We start from the raw sequence: 20,008 nt of genomic DNA, 5'->3' as shown, positions 1-20,008 counted from the left end.
AGAAATGAATAGATATATGCACATTTATTTTCATATCGGATTAATAGAATTGCTTGTGTATGCAACGTATCAATGTAAAACGGTGCTAATTCGATAATGTTGTTAGTGATTCGCGAAAATTTAATCAAATTAAATTTTCATTTATAGAACCGTAAAAAATCAAAGTTCATGTATGACATTACACGTTGCATCAATATTTATACATAACTTCCATAATCAAAAGTAATTCAATTATTGGTGATCTTGAAATGCCAAAATAGGGTTAAGAAAAGAGAGGGAAATTGACATTTCTTCCTTGAACCCTAATTATAAATCTTTATCATCTCCATTATCAAATTTGTAAGGAAGCTAAAGGAGGTTGATTGATAGAAACCCACCTTTCAACATATAGAGAGAGCATTAAAAATGGGTCCAATAATGTGAAAAATAATATTTTTTTCAAAGTTGATAATTCAAAGGGACATTGAGACTCTTCTTTAGGGATATAGTTGAATCACCTGGATAGTGACCTTAGTGACACTCCATTATCATCTCTTACTTTTCTTTTTATCTATAAACAAAAAATATATATTTTATGTAGGTAAAGTTAGAATATTTATATAAAAATGATTTATTATAAAATTTTGGAGTTAAAATATATTTTTATTTTATTTTTTTAAAGGTAGAGGAGGGGTTGGGGTCTTGGCTAGTCCTCTATTTTATGTCATATCTGTGAATTAATTGTATATTTTATTTGTTTTTGGCCTTTTTGTTTGCTTCTTTCAATTAATTAAGAGAATGCATAATTTAGTGTTGTTTAGTACTCTTTTGTTATGATAAAAATGTTAGAGGTTAATATTTTTAAACTTTTAACTTAGATTGTTTAAAATATTATTTTTATTATGCCAGCTCGATTAGTATTGGTATTGTTGTCCGTGCAAGAGGACGTCGGTTCGAGTGCGTTGAAGTGTATTACCCTCCTATTTAATTAATTAAAATTTAAAATATATAATTAAAAGCTACTTCATTACAAGTTTCTTTAAATATTTTTTTTTCAATTTTTTATATATAAATGTAGGTAAAATCGAGATTTTTTTTATTGGGAGATTTATATAAAAAAGAGATAAATTTTAAAATTACACATAAACTTTGATTTATTGTGCAATTTGATACATGAACTTTGATTTGGTGTAATCATACACATAGAACTTTGATTGCGGTTCAAATGTATACGTGAAACTTTAATTTTAATTCAATTGTATACGTTCAAAGAAATAAATACATCATTTATTTTTATATTAGATATATATAATTATTTTTTATTGAAATATGTACACTTAAAATAGTGCTATATCAATAATCGTATTAGTAATTTGTGAAAACTGAGTTAAATTAATATTTTATGTATAAAATTGTACAAAATCAAAGTTCATATACAGCATTGCACAATAAACCAAAGTTTATATATAATTTTGAAATATATCGTTATAAAAAATGGTAATTTATAAAACTTTGGAGTTAAAAGAAATCTTTTTATTTTTTAGGTATAAAAAAAGAGTTTAAATTTTTTAAGGCAGAGGAGGAGGTTGGGGGCTTGGTCAGCCTCTATCTTATATCTTAACAATAGTACGTTGCGTGAATTGTTGATTGAGTCTTAGTTTGATTGGCATATGTATTGTTGTCGATGTAGAAAGATGTGGGTTTGAGTGTATTAAAATAGAGATCGACACGTTACATAGTTTGAAAATTTTCTGCGTTTATACATTAAAAATCAGTTCCTCGATGAACAAATTAAAATGCTCTCTCATATTCCTAGTTAAACATAAATACAATCAATATTAATCTCTAATTTTTCAAAATTAGCTTTCGAATACATCTTTAATGAAGAATATATCGACAAAGATCTTCTCGAAATCAAACTCCTTGAAGATCGAGTATCTTATTTAAAGAACTTCAATCGTACTGAAAGTCTTGATACAATCATTACTTGACTTGATTCTTACATAATATCTCCGGTAATAAGTTGCTAAAAATTTTCAAAAGTCAACAACTAAAAACCCTAAGGGTATCAAATACTCGTTTAAATTACAATTGACGTTGCGTCTGACCCGACTAACAAACTATATATAAATAAATAAACTTGGTTGCGTGAAGTAGCTAGCTAGTAGCAATAATAAATCCAATTTGGATGCAATGGTGAATATATACATACATATATGAACCCCAGCATTAGTGTACTGTCATACTATTAATTAGGGGGGGGGCAAGAATACAAAAATCATAAAGTAGTGTGTATCCCCACCATTTCTGTAGGACATTATTTTACATATTGATCAATATATATGTATGTATGTATATCTGTAATACTTTTTGGATGCTGAATTTGAGCAGTGTAGGGACCATGACCACGACTCATGTTTAATGGTGGGTGAGGATCCATCCAAGAGATGTATGTACATGTCATGTCATTGTCTTTAGATATACTAACATCTTCATGCATATATATAATAAATTACCATTCCAATCATAATATATAAGTAAACTTCTCTATTAGTTCATTAAGTTAAATCTGTTATTTCCGAAATCTGATGTGGCAAACATATTATTATGTGTATGATATTGTACCAGTTTATTTTCATATATTACACACAAAAAATTCAGTTAATGGATTAATAACGGTTATTTGTATTTAGACTGAAATTTCAAAAATGTTGAAAAGTATAGATTCTAATAATGATCCAATTGGAGAATATGGACTAAAATCTACAATTTTACAGTACAAGACAAGTGATTGAATTTAACCAAATGAATTTAACTGCTACTATTTGGGCTAGAACTAAAATTGACCAGTTCGAAAAATACAAGGGCAAAGTATTGATCAAATTAAATACAGGAACTAAATACATAATTTTAACAAAGTACAAGGATTAATAGCAGAATTTAACCTAATATATATTGTTACAAAACATCATTCATTTTCATTGCCGGGGAATATTAATGTTAATCCCATGATTAGTCTTCTAATAAAAAAGACAAACCCTAAACGAGATTATTAATTGCTTCTTTCTCTCTTTTTTATTAGGGACATATTACCTAAATGCACTCTTGTATATAATTTATTTTATTAAAATTAAAAGTTATATTGTGTGGAAATTATTTTTTAAAATATAGGGCATATTTAAAAATAATATATAATAAATAATTAAATGTATGATTTGAAATTAATTAATAATAACATATATAATATGTAAAAAATTAAAATAAAAAATTAGATTAAATTGTAATTAAAACGAAATTTATACACATAAATACATCAAATTAATAATATTAAATGCATTACGAATTATGGCGATGTCATCAATCTTGAGCTGATGTTGAGTTAACTTATGACACTAACTTAGTCAATAACTTTTTCAATACGTAGAATTGACGGAAGTAATAATAAAGTGTGTATAATAAAATTAAAATATATAAAACATTTTCGAATAACGTTTTGATTGAGTGGTAAAATTAAAATTATATCGATGCAGATGTCATGAGTTAATCCCACCAATATGCATTTTTTTAAACAAAAAGACTAAATTACCCTGTAATATAATTCATTTTAAATACGAAAAAATATTTTCGTAATTTTTCTTGAATTTCTTTATTAATTAATCTTATTTTGGTATTATATCATTAATTACTTCATGATCACAACATGGACCATCCAAATCATTTTGTTTGCTTAGATCATAGTATGTCATGAAAAATATTGCGAGGAATAGTTACCCGGTAGTTGCTTGTACTATTGGATCCAAACTAATTTAGTTATTATCAAAATAAGAGGAATAATTTAATCATTGTAATATTTGAAAATAGAGAAAAAAAAAGTTAATTATTTTTATTAATCAACTATAAAGTAAGTAAGAATCTAGTCCCTGAGAGAATTTAATATTTTCAAATTATTGTAAAAATTATAAAAATTCCAATTTTTTTGAAAAAAGAAATACAAGTTTAATTTCTAAAAAAAATCAATATTTGGGAAATATTAATTAATTATTATTTTATTTTTTTAATCTTTATCAATCGAGAATGGACATATATTGATATTTTTCACAACTGTGTTTATCTTTATTTACTCGTTTGTAAATAATATACAAATTAACTTATTTCATATAATTTGAAAGGGACTAAATTGCTCATCGCGTATAATTTTTCAACGAAAATATTTACTTCATTTATTCTTGAATATTTATTCCAAATAATAATAATTTTTTATTTACCTTCAAAATAAAAAAGAAAAATGATTCACTTACTATTTAAAAATTTAATGGTATAGTACGGAATCTTGGTTTCATAATTTTCCTACCGAATTTTCATGCTTAATGATGATCATCCATGAATATTGTAATAAAAAAATCTTGTATTTTTGTCATCAATGAACCTCATCTGGTAATCACTTGGAAAATTAATGGCAGACACTTCATCACTTGTGTGTGCATCCACCAATATTTTTCTATACATTTTTAGTTCTAAGAAACAAAAACATCTCTTGTCCCAAAATAACAATTTCGAATATATCGCATGTTTAATGTTGTTACACAAGAAATTAACATAGGTTAAATTATGTAATTGGTTCCTGTAATTTGATGAAATTTGAGATTTAGTCCCTGTAGTACTTAAAAAGTTTAAAAATTAAGTCTTCCTACTTCTTCTAATTCAAAATTCTCAATCCAATCATTAACTTTATTAAGTTGTGTTGGGTCAAACTTATCGGCTTGGCATCTTAATTAGGTTGTCCTCATATGATGTTGTAGATGATTGATAGAAGACAGACGTGCTAAGTTGACAAATTCTGACAAAAATGACTATAATTTTCAAATTGAAAAAGTAAGAAAATTGGATTTTTTTAACTTTTAAAGTACAAAAACTAAATCTCAAATTCTATAGAAATACAGGGACTGATGACAGATTTTTAACCCAAAGAATATTGTACGACTATGGCATATAGTTGTGTCTTGTCTCCTTTACTTGGTCCCCTTAGTGTTGCAATTCTGTTTGAAATATTACTTCCGTGCTCAAATTCTCAATTGAAAAAAAAACTATTGGTCTAATTAGATTCTTTGTCCCCCTATAAAATCTTCTTTTTTATCCGAGTTTATCGAAATTTTTTTATTTGAATAGTCTCATTATAAGTTTTTTATCATATTTTTTTTGACACAATATTTAGAACTATTTACGGCCCTTCCCCAACCTATAAATAGGAGAATAATGCGCTTTAGCACAGTCAACCCACGTCCTCTTACATTGGCAGCAATGTCCATACCAATCGAACTAAGGCTCAATCGACAGTTTATCGAAATATTTAGATATTGAAAGTATTAATATTCAACACTAACCTAAATTTTAGGTAACATAAAAAATATCTAAAGGTGATTAAACATATAATAATTAATGAGGCTTCTAATTTGAATGATAAAAAAAGGTAATCTCATAAACACCGATGGTGAAAGTTCATAATAGATAGTGTCCGAGAAATGCATGCCATGGTCTCCATTTTAGGGAGCCAACAATGGTGGCTATTGGGGCCTCACTCATTTAAGAGTGCCACACTATTTTGACACTTTTAGTTAGATTAATAATCCGTTTGATGAAGGGTTCGAGTTTTATTTGTTTTTATAAATTAAATTAAAATAAATAAATTTGTGAAGTTTAATCATTAAATGACTCAAATATAAATAAAATATGTTCAATTCGATTATGTTTACAATTAAGAAACGTTTAAAGTTGACTTAATTAGAGTCCATTTATTGTTCAATTATTAATAATTAATATTACTATTTTTTATATACATTTTTTTCTAAAATATAATGAATACTAGTTCTATGACAGAGCCACATCGTGGAGCTTTAAAAAATATATTTATAAAAATCTTATATTAAAATCAAACGAGACTTTGATTGAAACGGTTAAGTTAAAAGTTTAAAATTCATGTGTCTCATGTTCAAATCTTATTAAAGTATTATTTAACTGAAAACATAAAGGAAAAAATATCATTATATTAATATTTGTTACTTTGTAAAATCAATGATATTTTAATAATTTTCGAGCTAAGTTGATATTTGGTTGATTTGTAACACCAAAGTAATTTTATTATGGTAATATTTTACCAAAAAATGTAAAGAAAAGAATACCCTTGTATTAATATATGTTTCCTTGTAAAAGTGAGGGTATTTTAATCATTTTCAAACTGATAACACTAACTCAATCGGAAGCTAATTTACAAACCAAACATCCACTTGAAGTTGAGATAATTTAAAAACCCTAAACCCTAATGCTAAGTAACTATACGAGCTTTAATGGCGAGCAACAATAGCTAGCTCGATCCTCCATGCAAGTAAGTAAACTTGACAGGTCCAGGACCTGTGGAGGTGCATGGCTAAGAAAGCGAAATAACAGATGATATGTTGACCTCATAACTAACATGTCTGTGTAATAATAATTACAATTATATGTATTTTTTGGCTTAGATTTGTCAGTTCATGATTCAATATGAGGCTATAATATCTCACTTATATATATACAGATATATAGGTGCCGTACATGGAGAGGTGAAGGGGGTGTGCAGTGGGCAACCGGAGAATCCATAGCCACTCATTTAGGGATTCTGATATGTTGAAAAACGGGGGAAAAAATAGAAACCAGACCAGACCAGAACCCCACGGTTTGGTCGGATATTTGGAGCTGGTTGGCCCGACAAAAGCTGCATCCACTTCACATGGCTTTGGGGGGGTTACATGTGTGCCACATTGATTCCATGGTTAATTTCCATGTGCATCATATTACCAACATACATATATATATAATTGGTCTTGATCTTTCTAGTTTCTACTTTGTATTCAATTTAATCAAATAAATATGTGGATTTATTTTTCCCATGTATTGAGAGTTAATTTTTAACAATAAAAATAAATATTTTTTTAATAAAAAGATCAATTTATTCTTTAATATAACATCGAGTGACCAATTTACCCATTTTTTGAATAGAGGAAGCAAAATGTAATTGATTCTTAATATAGGAGCCTTCATGATACTTTTATCCGACTTTCGCCAATTTATGTTATTTTAAATAAAAGTGAATATTTTTTTAAATAATCTTATTATAAGTTCTGATCATTTTTTTTGATACAATATCTAGAACTATTCATAGCCCCTACCCAACCCATAAGTAGGGGATAATACGCTTCAGCGCATTCGAACTCACGCCCTCCTGTATTGACAATAATACTCATGCCAATCGATTTAAGACTCAATCGACAATTAAAGTGAATATTAAAACAACAATTTCTCTATTTATAAAATACTTTTTTTCTGTTTAAAATCTTTTGATATTTGATAATCACGTTAGGTCCCAACTAAATTTAAGGTTAAATCGAGTTATATTTTTAAACCGCATTACTGGAATCTATAATCCACTTAAAAGATGATAGAGATATTTGTTGGATGCATATATAGATATACATAAACATAGAAAGCACATTTAGGTTAAAAGCCAAGTTGAACATGATTCTACCCTTTAACTTTAAGGAAGAGCTGTGAAAGGAATCCTAGTGAAGGTGATGTCCCCAATGTTCCCCTAGAATTCAAGTCTTACAAGGATTAATCTACTATCATAGAATTATATGATTATATAAGTTGATAAACTAATAATTTTAAAGAAATTTGTGGTTGGAGTTCATGATTTTTTTAATATTAAATTTTCATTCATAGAATAAATGAATTAATCTGATATATCTATTATATTAATTTAAAAAAGTGCATAAATTAATATTTATTGAATAATAGAATTTTTTATGTAAAATAAATAATTAAATTTTTACTTTATATCAAATTTGACATTTACGATATATATGAATGAAATATGAAATATGACGACCGAATGGTTAAAATGTTAATTATATAAAAATATACGGAAAAAAGTACCTACATAAAACTTATGAAATAAAAGAAGTCATAGTTGTTGATAGCAAAGACCAAGTAATAATGAAAATCATTATGGTGATGAGTTAGGGCAATTTGATGCATCCAATTAACGAAGTGCCTAAAATGTGAACAAATATTATAATAACATGTGATTCATTTCCATGAATCGCCAATTTTTCATTGTTCACACTTTCTTGCATGGCAAATTGACACATATTTAGTAAAATTGGTAGTGATAATACGTGATTGAATTTGTCTTATTCTCAAATTTGAAGCATAAATTGTAGTTGTTAAATCCATTAAGAGTGTGTCTCGGGATATAATTATTAAGATAGTAAGTACATCTTCTTGTAATTACAATGAATTCTATTCGTGTTTTCACTAAGTGTTCGACTTTCATAGTGTGATTACATTATAATTTTTTATGCCTATAGTATAAATTGTAATCACACAACTACGTAATTTTAAATTCCGAAAAAAAAACATTATTTATCATAAAAATTATTTAAAAAAATACTTGAGAAAAATGCTTTAAACAAGTTACAAAACTTAAAATTGAATCATTATAAGTAATATGTTAGGACAAGAACATATTCGACAATACAATTACTAATAAAACTAACAAAAAAATATCCGATGCAAATTTATTTTATTTACTCTAGTAGTGCATATTTGTTGGACTACTCTCCCCTCTAATATTAGGCATATACCCCTTGTTATTATCAGTTGGTCCTTTGATAAGTATATGAACTTAATAATAAATACTATAAAATTTAGTTAAATTTTGTATAAATAACTTACAAAAAATATTATGTAATTTAGTCAAACATTTAGTAGGTCAAAATGTACGCAAAATTATCTCTCATAAAAAAAATTCAAATGGATTGAACTAAGTTAGTAAAATAACATACAATTGTATTTTTAAAATAATATATATATCCTACAATTATATACGAGTGTGTTTTAAAAATATTGGGTAATTAGAGTTAAGTGTAATTGTTTGTAGTTACTCACACAATTATCCTAGTTCTCACCCCTTTAAAAGTGGGTAATTGAAGTTAATTGAGATGCTCGAATTACGCTGAATTTGGGGAAACTAATGAATTACAATGACTACCCAAACAAGCCACACATGTATAATTACAAGCAATTACACAAAATCTAATTATCCCTGACTAAAATGGTGTGGCTTTTGCGAGTGTTTTCACTATTCTGTGGAAATATTCAATTGATATAACATTACACATATGATAATATGTTTACCTAACGAGATTTTGTAAATAGAAAATTTTAAAGGTTGCCGTCTGGATCAAGATTGAAATTTCAAAATTTAAAAATCACGTCTAAAAATTGTTAAATTGAAGTATATGAACTAAATCTGTAACTTGCATATAGTATAAGGATTAATAGAAAAATTTTACCAACAAGTTTGATGTCTAGATTAAATGTAAAAGCACCTCGGTTGTTGCGTTGAAAATTAAACAAGTCCTCCAACTTCATCAATTATTTATTATTATAATTTCGACTACAAACACTTAATTATGCAAAAAGCTTAACTTTAAATTGATGTATTTATAATGATATAATGATGTCCCTAGAAAGAATCATCAAGGCTGTGACATGTGAAAATCTCCTCTTTTTGCGGGCCCTTCCACTATATGCAAGAAAAAATTATTATAATATATATCCCACCATTTAAGGATAATTACATTACGGCACACCTACTAATTAAATCTTAACTCCATTAATATCGTTATTATTGTAATAATTAGAAGATTGTAAGACCGAATGCGCTTGAATGTATATTATCTTTCGATTTATGAGTTTGAGGTATTGTTAGTACTAAAAATTGTACGAAAAAGATAAAAAAAAACTCGAGTATCTTTATATAAATATATAAAAACAAATACACTCTTATAACAACATAATTTACTTCGTAAAAAATGACATTTTTAATTACTTTTTTAATTAAATTGATGTCCAATTGACTCGTGAGATCAATTCAATCAAGGTTTTAAATGTGGTATAGATATACGATGCATCATATATTGTGGATGAACCATATGACACCATGTATATTGAATAATCTAATTATAGGTTATGATCATACATGCTCTTTTTGACACGATGCCTAGAACTACCCATAGCCCCCCTCAACCCATAAATAGGAGGATAATGCACTTCAGCGCACTTGAACCCACGTCATCTTGCATTGATAACAATACACATGTCTATCGAATTAAGACTCAACCAACTATATATAAAATTTTAAATGAATATGCATTTAATTTCATTTTGGATTATATATTATGGTCTGAAAATTACATATCAAATTAAACTTCCATATAAATGTTTTAAAATTAATTTCATTAGAGAAATCTTTTATTTGTCCTCCCCATCATTAGTGGTTTCCCTCTGTTGCATTTGGGATTTGAATTTTATAAATTGATGAGTTATTTCAAAGTGAGTTGGTTCTCCAATTTTTTCAACTTTACTCTTCAATTTCTTCCAATTTTGGTATTTTTTAAGTGAATAAAAAATTCTATTTTCTATAACTTTACTTCTCAATTTTATTGACCAAACTTATCTAATTAGTTAAGCAATACTATTAGTTTAACAATAATCACTTATAATTTGAAAGGAAATGTTAGCTATTGTTCATAAATACTGGTCAAAGTTTATATATCTTAATAAAATACAATTAATATTTTTTCCACTAAAAATAATGCTAAAATTGTCCATGGGGCGAAAAATGGAAGGATTTAGGTACAAATATAAGCTTGAAAAATGAGTTTGGAAAATAATAAAATCCGTTTAGAAAATGGGTTGGGTCTCGGGTAAGTTCTTTTATCTGGGCTTGACCCGACCCAAATTTGTAATAAAAAAAACTTGTCGTTTTCCCATGTTTTGCTATATAAAGACTTTTTTAAATTTATTTCCAATTTTTTAGGAAACATTTATTTTAATATTTTTAGTGTATTTGGTGTATTATATTTTATTAATTTTTTATATAAAAAATAAAAATTAATACAAGCAGGCCAGACCCGACCTATCGACAACTCTAAAACATGTATACAATATATGTTATAATCAAGGGCGAAACCAGAAAATTTGTTTAGGGGGCTAAAATTAAATTATAATTTTTACAATAACAAAAATTAAATTTCACCATTTTAATAGCCTATATCTTTATATATTTTAAAGGATTAAATCATATTTTTATATTTTTAGGGGGGCAAAGTACAATTTTACCTTTATTAATTTAAAATTTTAAAATTTTTAAAGGAACTAAATGAAAAATTTCCCCCGACGCCTAGTTTCGCTCTGGTTATAATTAATATTGTTTACAAATACATGTATTACATCTTATATAAATACTTTAAGTTGATATTTTAATAAAAATATAATTAATATTGTTTATGGATAATTACTTAACATACACATGCATATATGATTAGTGAAAGCATAATAGTAATTAATGTATTATCCATAGCAAGATAAGTTAATTTATTAGATGTGTATGATGTGTTAATCAGGCATTAAACATGTAACATGAAGGTCAATTTGCAATTTGACCAACATAATTAAATGAAGCTAATATATTCGGAGTAAGTTATAATAGATTGTATAATGATGTTTTGGGTATACATTTATGGAAATTATTAATGGAGGAGAGTGCCTTTAAATCTAAAATATTACTCAATTAGTCCCATGATTTCATAAAAATTGCAAAATATATTATTATTTTTATAAGGGACAAAAGATGAAGGATGTTCAAATATCGAACTTGAAGCTGGTGTTAGTTAAGAACTTGTCGATTGAGCTTTAACTCGATTGGTACTGACATTGTTGTTAATGCAATAAAACATGGGTTTAAGCACGCTCAAACACACTTCATTTTCCTATTAATAATTAAATTACTAACTGTACATAAAATTATTTTCATACATGACACGCACCAGAGCATAAATCCTAATTAATTTATTGTTGCAGTTTGTTTTGTTAGTTTTTAAAATTGAATTGGTGGTTGAATCGATTTAATTATTAGTTCATTGGTTTGATCAATTCAATTAAATAAAAAATTATAAAATTTATAAATAAAAATACAAAAAATCGAGTCAATCGGTCCATATTGACTCGTGGGTCAATAGATTTGATGCATTTTCTCTAAATTGGTTATTGATTCAATCGATTTATTCAAACAACCATAAAATTTATAATAATTTATTCAATTTCAACCATAAGTCGGTAGCTTCAACAATTCGAATTTCGAACATCAATTTCCGAAAACATAAAAAATTAATTTTATTTTTCTAGAAAATTCGAATTTAGTATTTTAACAAAAATCCAACTTTTACCTAATGTTAATTACTCCTTTTTTTTTAAATAGAACGACAACGCCTTACGCAGTTTCCAGAATGCCGCACGCGCGCATATCCCAATTCGGTGCCAATTTTAACTTTCCGCCAATTGCATTACACCAATCGTGAAGTCTCACGCGCGCATCTCCCGAATTTTGGTGCCAATTTTACCTTTCCTCTAATTGCATTATGCCACGCGTGAAGTAGCACGCGCAATGGTTAAATCAATTTCAGAAGGTTAAATTTCGATTTTCATCCCTCTATTTTACTCAAATTTAGGATATAGTCTCCATTCTTTAATTTAAATAGTTTGATAATTTATAATGTTATTAGTCAGTGCAAATTAATTAACACCATTAATTCGATAAAAAATAATTAACACCATTAATTATTTCAGTTAAAATATTAATATTTATTTAGAAAAAATTATTACACCTAAAAATTTAGCATGAAGTGTTAGAAAAATCTTTTTTGAGAAAATTTTATGTCAACATTTTAATCAAAATAATTACCATATTAATTATCTTGTATTAATTAATAGGAAGATCTAAAGGAAGGCCGCTTTTGATTCATATGGTAAAATTGTGTTTGAGTCCTTGGAAAATAATAAATTTAATTTATACCCATTTTGTAAGGCTGAGAAAAAAATTTAAGAAATCGAAAATTGATCCAAAGGATGGTGTTTAATTTTTTTATATATAAATTAAAAATCACAATTCTCATCTATTTATTTAAATTATAATTAATTTTAATTTTTATAATGTAAAAATAAATATTTTATATTTAAAATTGTGAAAAAATATTATATATATTTAATAAAGATATTGTTGATTATAATTTTATTTACTTAAAACTTAAATTTTTTAAAAAATATTTATAAAAAGGACATTGAAGTTTTACTAAATAATGTTCAAAACCCATAAAACAAAACTATTTTATCAAAATAAAAAATAAAAAATTAATATGAAAAAATTAAGAACCAAATTAAATGATTCGAATTATCACATTCGGTTCAAAAAAAAATGAACTCTATCAAACTGAACCGAACTTAGCTTTATCTCTTAATACAAAACTTTTTATTTACTCACGTAAAAATTTAAAATTTTATCTCAACCCTTAAAATAAAGTTCCAAACTTTGCATTTCTGATTAATAACAAAGTACACCAAAATTAAACATAATTAAAGGACCAAAATCAAAATTTAACCAATTCAAAAAAAAGTAAATAAAAAAAAATCCAATTTCTTTTCTTTCTTGCTTTATTTACCAGGCCTGATCCCCTCGCTCCATTATAATGTCGGCTTGTTCCATAAAAATTTAATATTAAAAAAAACAGAGAAAAAAAGTAAAGCAAAAAAAAAAAAAGGCGCTGCTTTCTTTTTGCTCTGCTTTTGTTTTGTTTTTCTTTTGGCTTTGTCTCTCAGATTTCACGGCGACAAGTCTGTTTCATTCTTCTTGATCCCATAAAGTTCCTTTTTTTTTTCTTTTTCTTTCATCGGATTCTAAACCAAAAACGGTGAGTTTTTTCGAGCAAGTTGGAGCAGCTCAGTTACCGGTTTATCAACACTCCGTCCGGTTACTTCCCCTTCGATTCGGTTTCTTTGGAACCCATTGAAGGAAAAATGTTGGGCATATGATTTGAAATACCCCCAAAACGAATCAAAAGCTTGTTACCAAAGTTAAATAAAGAGGAAAAATTTAGCTTTGAAATGAACAAAATTTTGGGTCTTCACAATTTGGGCCTTTTTAGTTTTGAAAGTGAATGAAAACACCGGCGGCGGCAGCGGCAGCGGCGGATTGTCCTTTCTATAGGGGATGATGCAATACAAGTGATTTTGAAGCTTTTGGGTTTCATTTCATAGCGTTGAAGTGAAGTTTATGGTCAACAAAGTTGATCTCCTTTCACTTATTGGAGCAAAGTTTTATTAACAGTTTTAGTTTATTCAAATTTGTAAGCATGAAGGCTCCACCCAATGGATTTTTGGCAAATCCCGCAGAAGGTTTGATTTTTTTCTTTTAATTTTTCTTAATCAAAATTTTTTACTCTCATTTCTCCTCTGGGTCAAAAATAGACTTCGGGATTTGAGTATTGCAGCATTTTCTTTAATTATCAGTATATATTTAGCTGTTTCATGGATTTGTTTTTGGCCCTTCCATTATCCAGATCCTCTTTAAATTGTTGTTGGTTTTATGAGGTTATTATCTTGTTTATATATATATATTCCATAAAAATGGAAAGAAGCAAGGTAATGAGACTAGAAGTGAAAGTTATTGTAACTGAACTAGGAGTCAACTTTCCTCATTTTAGAGTCAAAGATTTGGGTTTAGGATCATTCATCATTTTGCAAATTGGAGGTGAAACAAGGGATGCAAAAAATGAAGTCTTTAATTATATAAGAATATTCATGATGACCTTGTTTTATGAATTGTGGCAATATAGGAAAAGTAGAATCAATAATTCATACAAGGAAATTTGGGGGTACCTTGGTTTAAGACAATAAAGTTTTAACTCTTTTGCCCTGTCTATCTTTCAAAGTTTTGAAGAGAAATGGATATGGTGAATCTTTTAGTAGTTGATGCCTTTTAATTATTTTTCTGACTTTTTCGCTTGTGTGGTTTTCGGGTATGTTCTGATAACAACACAGGAGAAAGGAAGAGTATCAATTCAGAATTATGGCATGCTTGTGCTGGACCACTTGTTTCTTTACCACCAGTTGGAAGTTTGGTGGTTTACTTTCCTCAAGGCCATAGTGAACAAGTGAGTCGTTTTCCTTATTCGATCATGCAGAATAATTGTTTCTAAATCCTGTCTTTTTATGGATTTTTTTTTTCTGTTCAGGTTGCAGCATCGATGCAGAAGGAGACTGATTTCGTACCAAGCTACCCTAATCTTCCTTCCAAGTTAATTTGCATGCTCCATAATGTCACATTGCATGTAAGCAAAAAGCTAGCCAACCATTATCCTGAGTTCCTAAATGAATTTTTTGCATTTATCTAAATGAATTTGCATGCTTCATAATGTCACATTGCATGTAAGCAAAAAGCTAGCTCATTAGGATGGTTTTCTTAACTTGTGTATGTGAGAACAGCTTGGAAAGCATATGCATGAACTTAACATTGTAACAGTGAGAAATGATCTTAAAAATGCAAGTTAAAAGGTTATTTTGAAGCTGCTAATTTATTCAATTTATTTAAAATTTTGAATCAGGCTGACCTGGAAACTGACGAGGTCTATGCTCAGATGACTCTTCAACCTGTAAACAAAGTAGGTCAACTCTTCTGTTTGAGAATTACTATATTAATATTGTCTGAACTGCCTCCGTTTTTTCTGTTCATTCCTGAAATTTGGGAAGAATTTTGAAGTAGTTTTCTACAGTATGACAGAGAAGCATTACTAGCATCTGATATGGGCCTCAAGCAAAGCAGACAACCTGCTGAGTTCTTTTGCAAGACTCTTACAGCTAGTGACACTAGCACTCATGGTGGCTTTTCAGTGCCTCGTCGAGCAGCTGAGAAGATCTTCCCTCCTTTGGTGTGTAAAATTTTTTAATTTTGATTTCTACTTTAAGATTTGAGAGGTATGATATAAGCATTTTTGTACCTAATTTTACCAAGTCTTAAATGCTAATATTTGATAGGATTTTTCGATGCAACCGCCCGCTCAAGAGCTAGCAGCTAGAGATTTACATGAGAATACATGGACATTTAGACATATCTATCGAGGTATGATTCTCTTCTAGACATTGCTCTTCCGTTTCACGAGCTAGTAGCTAGTACCTCAATGCATAAGGCTTCTTTTCAGGTCAACCAAAGAGGCATCTTCTAACTACTGGTTGGAGTGTCTTTGTTAGCAACAAAAGACTTTTTGCTGGTGATTCCGTTCTTTTCATAAGGTATGGTTCATATATATACATAGAGACACACATACATATATATGTATCTTTTTATGTTGCTTAACTTGAATTCTTTGCTTAAATATAGAGACGAGAAGTCACAGTTTCTCTTAGGTATAAGGCGGGCCAATAGACAGCAGCCAGCTCTCTCTTCATCAGTAATTTCTAGTGATAGCATGCATATAGGGATCCTTGCTGCTGCAGCTCATGCTGCTGCAAATAACAGCCCATTTACTATATTCTACAATCCAAGGTATTGCCATAACATATTTTGATTGTCCTTCAGCTCATTGTTATCGCATAACCATACATTTCTTTTTTTTTCATTTTCAGAAAATAAGATATTGATATGCCTGAATAGATATTATTAATTTTGATAGGGCAAGCCCTTCCGAGTTTGTGGTACCCTTGGCGAAGTATAACAAAGCCATGTATACCCAAGTTTCTCTTGGAATGCGGTTTAGAATGATGTTTGAAACTGAGGAGTGCGGAGTACGTAGATACATGGGTACAATTACTGGTATCAGTGACCTGGATCCTGTACGATGGAAGAATTCACAGTGGCGCAATCTTCAGGTATTCTTTGGACATAACGATAGTATGGATACAATATTGCTGCAAAAGGAGAGAAGGCCATGTAATTTTTTGTTTTGGCAATTTGCTTTTATTTCTTGACAGGTAGGATGGGATGAATCTACTGCTGGTGAGCGACCAACCCGAGTTTCAATTTGGGACATTGAGCCTGTTGTAACTCCTTTCTACATATGCCCACCACCGTTTTTCAGGCCTAGATTCCCCAAGCAACCGGGAATGCCGGGTAAACCATATTACCAGATATATCTTCTGATAAACAATGATAAATAACAGGAAAATTGTAGAAGTTAGTTCTAATTTTTGATGATGCTGTTGCAGATAATGATAATGATGTTGAGAATGCTTTTAAGAGAGCTATGCCTTGGCTTGGAGATGACTTTGGCATGAAAGATTCCCCCAATTCAATCTTCCCTGGTTTGAGTTTAGTTCAGTGGATGAACATGCAACAAAATAATCAGTTGGCAGCTGCTCAATCTGGACTCTTTCCTTCAATGGTTTCTTCGAATCCGTTGCACAATAGCCTTGGCACTGATGATCCATCCAAGTTATTGAATTTTCAAGCTCCGGTGTTACCTGCGTCAAATATGCAATTTAACAAAGCAAATCCAAACGAGGTCAACCAGTTGTCTCACGCACCTATGACCTGGCCCCAGCAACAGCAACTCCAGCAGTTATTGCAGACTCCTCTGAATCAAAATCCACAACAGCAACAATCCCAACAGCAGTTACAGCAAAGACAGTCACAGCTGCAGCCACAGTCACATCTTCAACAGCAGCCTCAGCCACCTCTACAGCAGCAGCAGCAGCAGCAGCAGCAGCAACAACAAAGACAACAGGCACAGCCACAACCACAGCAGCAGCAAGAACAACAAAGACAACAGGCACAACCGCAGCTGCTGCAACAACAATTTCTACCAGCTCAAGTAAATAATGGCATCATTGCCTCAAACCAGATGCTAAATCAAAATTTGCATCAGCCTGGTGTTTATTCTCAGGTTCAGCAACAGCAGCAACAACAACAAATATTGACAAGCAATGGCCAGTCAACTCAAACCACCCTTCCTGCTAATAAAGCTTCATATCCTTTGACGTCGTTAGCTCAAGATACACAGATTCAACAACAGGTGGAACAGCAACAGACACAGTTGCAGCAAAATCTGTCCCAGAGGTCACAACAGCAGCCGCAAATTCAACAACTGGCACAGCAGGGCCTCCCAGAGCAACAATTCCAATTATTACAGAAATTGCAGCAACAGCAGCAGCAGCAGTCATCTCAACAATTACTCTCGCCTACTGGATCACTGTCGCAGTCTCCAGTGGTGCAACAACAGCCAATGCATCAACAAAACCAACCAATGCAGCAGGTGCCTCTTTCTCAGAGTCAACAGACACTTGGCAGCAATGGTTTCTCAACATCAATGCTAATGCAACCACAACAGCTAGTGGTGAGCCAATCCCAAAATCAGAACAAGCCACTTATGGCAATGAGAACCCATTCTGGTCTTACTGATGGAGATGCTCCATCATGTTCAACCTCACCTTCTACCAATAATTGTCAGGTTTCACCATCAAGCTTCCTAAGCAGAAGTCAGCAAGTACCATCCATGGTGGTGACAGATCCAGTTGTTGAGCCTGCAAGTACACTGGTTCAGGAGCTTCAGAGCAAGCCTGATATCCGAATCAAACATGAGTTGCTTGCCTCTAAAGGTCCAGATCAATCAAAGTACAAAAGTACTGTGACAGACCAGTTAGAAGCATCCTCTTCTGAAACATCATACTGCTTGGATGCAGGCACCATCCAGCATAATTTCTCTCTCCCCACTTTTTTGGAAGGTGATGTCCAATCACATCCTCGGAACAATCTTCCATTTTCAGCTAATATTGATGGACTGGCACCCGACACCTTGTTACCAAGGGGATATGACTCTCAAAAGGATCTTCAAAACCTGCTTTCTAATTATGGTAGCAATCCAAGAGATATTGACACAGAGTTGTCTACTGCTGCAATAAGTCCCCAGTCATTTGGTGTGCCAAACATACCTTTCAAGACTGGATGTTCAAATGATGTTGCCATAAACGATGCAGGAGTTTTAAATGGTGGATTGTGGGCCAACCAAACTCAACGGATGCGAACATATACAAAGGTATGTGACCTCACTAATTATGGTTTTACGCTTGTTACCTCATTTGTTCTCTTTGTTTTAGACCTTGCAATTTGGAACTATCTAGTTTTTGAAGCTCTGAAGTAGGAACATCACATGTTCAGCATAATCAGATTTTTCATCTTTAAAGAGTTCTGAGCAGTTCAAGCATCAATCTGATGTTGTACTATTAGCTCTAAATGTTTGATGCTGGTTTGAACTTGTGAAGGTACAAAAGCGTGGCTCTGTGGGAAGATCAATCGATGTGACCCGCTACAAAGGGTATGATGAACTCAGGCATGATCTAGCCCGCATGTTTGGTATCGAAGGACAGATGGAAGATCCACAAAGTTCTGACTGGAAATTAGTATATGTTGACCATGAAAATGACATATTACTTGTTGGTGATGATCCTTGGGAGTAAGTGAAGAACCCCAACTTGAACTATATAACTTTATCAGCTTTTTTTTCTCTCTTTATTTATCCTTTTGTAATTTCTAATTTTTTGCAGAGAATTTGTAAGTTGTGTTCAGAGCATTAAAATACTGTCATCCCTTGAAGTACAACAAATGAGCTTGGATGGTGACCTTGGAAATGTGCCAGTTCCCAATCAAGCTTGTAGTGAGATCGACAGTGGAAATGCATGGAGAGGACATTATGATGATACTTCAGCTGCCTCCTTTAACAGATAAAAAAGTCAAAAACAAATTGATTGGACTTTACATAGGCTCATTGGTGGATGCCTTTCCATTAAGAAGATCAATTTAATGAAGTTCTTCCAAATTCAGAGGTGTTAAAACCACTGCCATGGAATTGGCAGAAGGATGGATCTTGTTCTAACTTTAGCATCCACTTTTTTTGACTTTGCCCTTTAATCACTAGTTTTACTACGAGGTAAGGTGCAAAAGGGAGCTTTGGGGCAAGTTTATCATTGATGTATAATATAACCATATTTTAAAAGCTGATCTGACATTATCAGCAAGATTTGTAGTGTTTGTAGCTATTGCTCAGTTAAAGATACAATTAGCATCAATTTTTGTTCATGTTGCGCCAAGGTACAATTTAAAAACTTATCT

At 30.3% G+C, this 20,008-nt stretch overlaps 1 protein-coding gene across 1 annotated transcript; it reads left to right on the top strand.

Annotated features, from left to right (window-relative positions):
* The first annotated feature begins 13,597 nt into the window (after positions 1–13,597).
* LOC121219224 (auxin response factor 19) lies at positions 13,598–19,965 on the top strand. Its single transcript, XM_041096997.1, has 13 exons — positions 13,598–14,304; positions 14,950–15,062; positions 15,144–15,239; positions 15,513–15,569; positions 15,681–15,836; positions 15,943–16,027; positions 16,107–16,197; positions 16,286–16,450; positions 16,578–16,773; positions 16,876–17,014; positions 17,110–18,935; positions 19,162–19,352; positions 19,444–19,965. Exons 1-13 carry the CDS (start codon positions 14,262–14,264, stop codon positions 19,622–19,624), a joined length of 3,339 nt encoding a protein of 1,112 aa, XP_040952931.1. The 5' UTR covers positions 13,598–14,261; the 3' UTR covers positions 19,625–19,965.
* Positions 19,966–20,008: the final 43 nt, after the last annotated feature.

This window comes from Gossypium hirsutum, chromosome D07 (genome assembly GCF_007990345.1).
Source record: "Gossypium hirsutum isolate 1008001.06 chromosome D07, Gossypium_hirsutum_v2.1, whole genome shotgun sequence".
Lineage (NCBI taxonomy): Eukaryota > Viridiplantae > Streptophyta > Magnoliopsida > Malvales > Malvaceae > Gossypium > Gossypium hirsutum.
This window is presented reverse-complemented; position numbering and strand designations above follow the sequence as displayed.